At 47.9% G+C, this 6,856-nt stretch overlaps 1 protein-coding gene across 1 annotated transcript in view; it reads right to left on the bottom strand.

The window, feature by feature from the left end:
- Positions 1 to 5,207: 5,207 nt before the first annotated feature.
- POU4F1 (POU class 4 homeobox 1) overlaps positions 5,208 to 6,856 on the bottom strand; it is a 2,087-nt gene continuing 438 nt past the window's right edge. Inside the window, 3 exon segments of the mRNA XM_054221397.1 lie at positions 5,208 to 5,444; positions 5,446 to 5,755; positions 5,757 to 6,259. Coding sequence (XP_054077372.1) covers positions 5,208 to 5,444; positions 5,446 to 5,755; positions 5,757 to 6,259 — 1,050 coding nt within the window.

Here is a 6,856-nt window from a genome sequence, read left to right on the forward strand (position 1 = left end):
AAGGAGGCGGGGGGGGGGGAGGGGGTGTCGTGCAGCACACCTCCCATCAAGCTGTCTTGACAACAATTACTAAAGTTTTTAATTAGCCTCTTGTTATAATTCATTTTATTAATTTTCTAAATCTCAGCCCATGAATTATTAACGGCGGCTCGGTAATTGTGTTTGCAGCGGCGCACGTGATGATGGCGGGTGGCGGCTCCTTCTTCCCCGCGTGGGTCCCCTTCGCGCCCGGGCTGGGGACCGGGCCCAGGCAGCAGCGGGCTCCCGTGTTTTATCAACTCCTAAATAACGTAATTACCAATAATCAGACGCTCGTCTGGCAGGTGGAAACAGGTTCCCAAGCGGATTAGAATTCTGCCGCTGATCTTTTTAAAAATCAATTAGGCTTACCCTCCGCTTTAGAAGCAGCAGGTAAATATAATAAAGCTTTAAAAAATAAATAAATAATAATAAAAAAAATAGCGCCGGCTGAAAAACGAGACATAAATAACTGGAGGGATTTAAAATCGTTTGGGAAATGCCAGAATAACACAGGGCAGCAGCGGCGGTATCAAGCTTTATGCGCTCGAGTCCGTCAGAGTTAAAATAATTATCTTTCGACAAATCTATCTCTCTTCGGAGGAAAGGGGGGACACGGGGAGGCGGGGAGGGAGGCACATAAACCATAAAAATCTGTGCTGTAGGACACTTCATTCCCCTTCTGGGGAGCCTTTTTACTTGTTGAACCAGGACCGAATTAGTCTTAATATCACAGGAGAGTAAAAATCAATACGACCGTGGCAGTGGGTGTCTGTTATTCACTTATGATGGCCTAATCTAAGTTGAAAGGAATCGGAGAGCAGAAATTCCGGGAGTCAGTCCGGGTCTTGCGGACTTGAGGCTGGAAAAATCGCGTCAGGAAAGCGGCGACGTACCTCAGGTGTGGAGAAAAAGGCCATTCAAGGGACGGCAGCACCGAAGCGTCCTCGGCACAAAGGGTCACAGATGCCGGACTGGCTGAAGTTCAGGAGCCATCAGAGGTGGCAGCGGCCTCTGCCCCTATCACAAGTGGGGGTGCGGGGGGTGAAATGTGTGTCTTTTTGGTCATAAATTGCATTTCTGTATGCAGGCGATTGCATACTGTTGGGGAATAAATGCCAATGTATTTTCTGCCTCTTCGTCTTTTCTCTCTTACTTTTTTTCTCGGATGCAAAAGTTTTAACAGTCCTTAGGTTAGACCTTACAAACACGAATATAAACACCTACCTACCTTCCTTCCTTTTCCTCTTTCTTTCTCTCTTTCTCTCTTTCTCTCTTTCTCTCTTTCTCTCTTTCTCTCTCTCTCTCTCTCTCTTTCTCTCTCTTTTTCTCTTTCTCTTTCTTTCTTTCTTTCTTTCTTTCTTTCTTTCTTTCTTTCTTTCTTTCTTTCGTGAGGCATTCATTAAAAAGGCCTCATGAGTATTTCGTGGTTTTACGAACTATTCAGATTCATTCGACGGAAAGCAGGACATTCCGGTTTTGCACAGTTTCCTACCATGAAAAATAGGAAACTCTGCAAAGCTTTTATTTTCACGATCTGTTTTATTAACATATTTTTTTTTTCTTTGTACTCGATAAGGATTGTACTTATTACAAAACAAACTCCTTAACTTTTCAATACATACATCGGTCATTACTGTATAATACAAATGTTGTATCGCTTGTAACATTTCAATCGTTTGGGGCAGATGAAAAAAAAAAACCCAACATCTGTAATTATTTTTATTTGTTCATTCCTGACTCTCCAAAAATGATATCCGGTGATACTTTTCTATAAAATAATATTTTTACAAATGCATTTATTAAAAATTCTGATGACATTTCAAGTTAATAACAACAGAAACAAGTCGATTTCCGGTGGACGAGATCTATGTTTTTTTTAAAAATACCTTTAGTGCTTATTTTTTAACATCAACAGTTGTTTAAAATCACAGCTTTTTGAACGTATTATTCTTTTCTGAACATCACGTGTCTTGATTCACAGATTTACCGGCGAAATTAAAAAGATTTGGCTAAAATATGTCTACAGAAGAAATAATCCCAGCTATTAAGTAACTTTTTACATTTGGCATCTGATCTAGTCACAGGTCATCAGAAAATAGAAAGAGGTTCTTTGATCACTTGAAGCAGTAGGTGGCATCCTATACGTTCCTAATGAACAATTGCATTTACAACGTAAGGAGAGATCAGTTTAGGATTTTCATATTTATTAACCCAAAATAAAAATAAAGTATCTTGTTACATAATTAAGTGCAATTAGGCCAGTCAGAATAACATATAAACCTGAAACCACCCAAGCTTTTCTTCTTTATACATATTTTTGTAGGTGCATAATCCTTTCCAGCAAACTGAAAAGAAATACTTCAGAAGTCCTTCTTAAAATTTTACTTTGATTTATATTCTGCAGTTATAGAATAAACTTCAAGAAACACACGCAGCTAATATATAGTTAATTTTATTCAGAGCACCGATTTTCACATAAGAGCTATCTCAAAGTAATGATTTCTGGATTTAGCAGAAAAATACATCTCTCACTATTTTCTTTTTGGTAGAATTAGTCTTATCGTCTAACGGCCATACCTTGAATTTACCAGCCGCGTCTCGGAAATAATTTTTTTTTTCTTTTTTCCAATGCACCCAATAATAATAACTATTCTGTTTTCACGTTTGTTTTATTTGTAAGTATGCTGGGACGCATCTCCCTGTTGTATTTTGGCGTACAGAAATATTTCTGATAGAAATAAAAGTAATAGAGTAAAGACACAACCAAGGAGAAAGCTCAGCAAACATACATGGACAGGTAGATTATTCAGTGAGACATTTCAGGATCCACACGTGGTTGCAGTTTGTAACCTTTTTTTTTTTTTTTGTGCATTAAAGAAAATATTTACAATCGTCTTTCTTCTTTTTTTTTTTCCTCTTTTTTTTTTTTTTCCTCTTTTAAGTCTAAATACAAGAACGTGACAAGAATGTTTGTGTTTTCGGTGAAAACAGGCAGTTAAACTGTGAAATTACACCATCCACAAAAGATTCTACCAGAAGCTAGTCTATTTAGTGCTCAGTTTCAAAATGCATAGAATGTTTGCGCTGCAAACAATGATACACAAAATAATAATAATAATAATTATATTAATAATAGCAATAATAATAATAAAATAAATAGATAAATAAATAAATAAATAATATCGAGACTTTATCACGGATCTTTCTATGCCTTTTCTTTTCCTTTTTTTTTTTTTTTTTTTTTTACTAGGTCATGCATAATTTCAGTCTATTGTTTGTTTTGATTTAAAAGGGGAGGGTATTTTCTTTTCCGAAATTCCTGGTTACTTTAAAGCCTTAACAGTCTTTCTGTTTCAGCCAGAGTTAGCAATAGCTTTTGCACGTAGCTGGCGTGCAAAAACGAGCTCTGATCATTTTTCTTTCTCTTTCTTTCTTTCTTTCTTTCTTTCTTTCTTTCTTTCTTTCTTTCTTTCTTTCTTTCTTTCTTTCTTTCTTTCTTTCTTTCTTTCTTTCTTTCTTTCTTTCTTTCTTTCTTTCTTTCTTTCTTTCTTTCTTTCTTTCTTTCTTCTTTTTAAAATTTCCAATCCGCGACACATATAATGCACCTTGATTATTATTAGTAGTAGTACCAGCATCATTATTACGGAATAACATAATCGCTTCCAATCCGGGAGACTGTGATAGTGCAAATTGAAACATCGCCCCATACAACACCCCCCAAAAAGCCATCCTCTACCTGACGTTTATTATTTACAATAAACGACTCTTAAGACCAAATGGGGTGGGGGGGGGGGGTTGCGTGTTTGTTCCCAACATGCAGACCCCTCAGAAACAAATGTCATTTCAAACCCTGCACCGGTGATTTCTTTTGCCTACTGGGTGCAGTCACCCCCCAGCCCCCGGGAGAAAACCCACGCAGGACCTTTTTCCCCCACCGCAGCCCGCCGCTAACCTAAATCCAGCAGATTTGGTGGTAGTAGGGATGCCGGGGGGCAGAGCGGGGGGGAGCGGAGGGGGGTGGGGTTGTGGAGGGAGGGGAGAGGACATAGTTAACCACGAGCTTTAATCAATCCGAACATATTCTTTGGGAGAGCATCCCCGCTCAGGCAGGTATCTCCTGACACATCTCTGCAGAGACAGGGACCTGGCCTTGGGCATAGGTGGAAACGCCAACCACGCAGGCGAGGGCACAGAAACAAAAGGGGCTGTGGAGTAACTTTTGTTTGTTTGTTTGTTTGTTTTCCTTGAGCTAGTTAGGATTATTGAGGCGACGGGGGAGAGGGAAAGGACCACTCCCGAGCCTCGGGGAGGGCCGGCTGCCCCCGCCGGCCCCGGCCCCCGCTCCCGCCGCTCCCCCCGCCCCGGCACAGACAAGACCCATCGCCAAAAGCCTCGCGAAAAAAAAACCGCATTCGAGGGGAAAAACAACAACAAAAATTCCAAAACTAAACAAATAAAAAAAAAAAACAAAACAAACCAACAACAAACAACTAACAAAACCCAAAACACAACCCAAAGCCAAGCCAACCAAAGAAAGAGACCCCCCCACACACACACCGAACCACCGCCGTCCTCGTTCATTACCAAGCCGGGGAAAAGAAAGAAAACCAGAAAGTAATGAAAAAGAGACCCCCAAACCAAACGTAGCGTCATCACCGACAGTTTCGCCTTCCGGGTTTGTTGGTCGGTTTTGTTTTCCTTCGGAAAGTTGGTGACTTAGGTTTCTCGGTTTGTGGTTGTTGCTGTCACGGTATTTATTGGTGTGTGTCTGTGTGTGTTTACGCTTTAAGTTGCTCTTTCTCCCGCTTTCTGTCGGGGGGTGGCGGGGGGGCAGAGGGGGGATGGGGCCGCCGAAGTGACCCCCCACGGGTTTCTAGAGCGTTTTTTTACCTCCTCTCTCCTCCTTCTTCTCGTTGGTGTCCCGGTGTCTTTTTCTTTTAATAATTGATAGCGCAACACCCCCCCACCACCCCCCACCCCCACCCCCCGGCAACGTCCCCCCTCCCCGCTCATCGAGTAGTTCGTCCTTTAATTTCTAACATCGTCCCTTGGTCCCCAGGAGCTTCCCACGGCGTCTCGGGCGACGGCGGCGGTGCGTGGGCGTCCCCCGCGGCACCGGCCCGGCCCGGTCCGGCCCCCCCCTCCCCGGTGCCCCCGATGCCAGGGCCGCCCCTCCCCGCCCGCCCTTAGTAGGTGGCGGAAAATTTCATCCGTTTCTGCTTCTGTCTCTGGTTGCAAAACCAAACCCGCACCACGTTCTTTTTGAGGTCCAATTTCTCGGCGATGGCGGCGATCTTCTCGGAGGAGGGCCGGGGCTGAACGGCGAAGTAAGCCTCCAGGGAGCGCTTCTCCGGGGCGGCGATGGAAGTCCGCTTGCGCTTCTTCTCGCCCCCGTTGAAGAGCTCGGGCTTGTTCATTTTTTCCCCGCTGGGCCCCCTCGGCCTCCTCCAGCCAGGCCTGCAGGATGGGTTTGAGGGCGATCATGTTGTTGTGGGAGAGGGTGAGGGACTCGAAGCGGCAGATGGTGCTCTGGCTGAGAGAACCCACCCCCGGGATCTTCAGGTTGGCCAACGCCGAGCCCACGTCGGCCTGGGTCACCCCCAGCTTGATGCGGCGCTGCTTGAAGCGCTCGGCGAAGGCCTCCAGCTCCCGCGGGTCCGTGTCCGAGTCGCAGATGGAGGCCAAGCCGGCCGCCCCCACCACCGCCGCCGCCGAGGCCACCTGCCCCGCGGCCCCCGTGGTGCGCGGCCACCAGCCCCGGGTGCGGCAGCCCCGACGGCATGTTCATGGCGGCCGGGTGCGAGAGGTGGCCCAGGCCGTGCATGTGCGAGTGCGGGTGGGCCGAGGTGGAGATGAGGCCGCCGCCGCCCCCGCCGCCGCCGCCGCCGCCGGCCCCGCCGCCGCCGGCCCCGCCGCCGCCGCCGCCCGCCCCGTCGTGGCCGCCGCCGCCGCCGCCTCCGCCGCCTCCGCCGGGCATGAGCGCCAGGGAGGGGGAGGTGATGTGGTCGAGGAGGTCGCCGGGCTCCAGCGGCTGGTGGTGGTGGTGGTGGTGGTGGTGGTGGTGCGCCAGGGGCACGGTGGAGGTGGAGGTGCAGGGCACGCTGTTCATGGTGTGGTAGGTGGCGTCCGGCTTGAACGGGTGGCTCTTGCCCTGCGAGACGGCGATGTCGACGGCGGCCAGAGCCTCGGCCCGCGCCAGCAGGGTCTCATCGAGGCTGGCGAAGATATTGCTCTGCAGCTGCAAGGGACACAAAACAGAGCGGGGTGCGGGGAGAGGAGGGCAGGGGGGCGCCGGGGAGGGGGACAGAGAGGGGGCAAAGCGAGGAGAGGGGAAAGGGACGGTGGAGGGGGAAAGTGCGGGATTGCGGGAGGACGGGGTGCGAGGTGGGGAAGGAGGGGGGGAAGTCGAGGGAGGGGAGAGAGAGAGGTGGGCAAAGTTGGGGTGACCGTGCGGGGGCGGGGGGGGAGCCGGCAGCAGTATGTGCGTGTAAAGGGGTACGGGGTGGGGGGAGAGCCAAGTGAATGGGGGAAGCGGTATATAGCAGGAGGCAGCACGGGGAAGTGAGGGGAAATAAGGGATGGGGTAGAATAATAGGGGGGAAAGCGAGGAGGGGGAGCAAAAGAGGAAGAGAAGAAACGAAGAGTGGAAAGGGCAGGCAGCCGCGGGGGGGGGCAATCCGAAAAAGAGAGGACGAGGATGTGAAGGCAACAAATAAATTAAAAAAAAAAAAAAAAAGGACAGAAAGAAGAAGAAAAAGGAGGAGAAGAAATGGATCTGTAACTCTCAGCTGGGGAATTGTGTCAAACACAAGAGCACATAAAGCGCATTCCTTTT

This window comes from Rissa tridactyla, chromosome 1 (genome assembly GCF_028500815.1).
Source record: "Rissa tridactyla isolate bRisTri1 chromosome 1, bRisTri1.patW.cur.20221130, whole genome shotgun sequence".
Taxonomy (NCBI): Eukaryota; Metazoa; Chordata; class Aves; order Charadriiformes; family Laridae; genus Rissa; species Rissa tridactyla.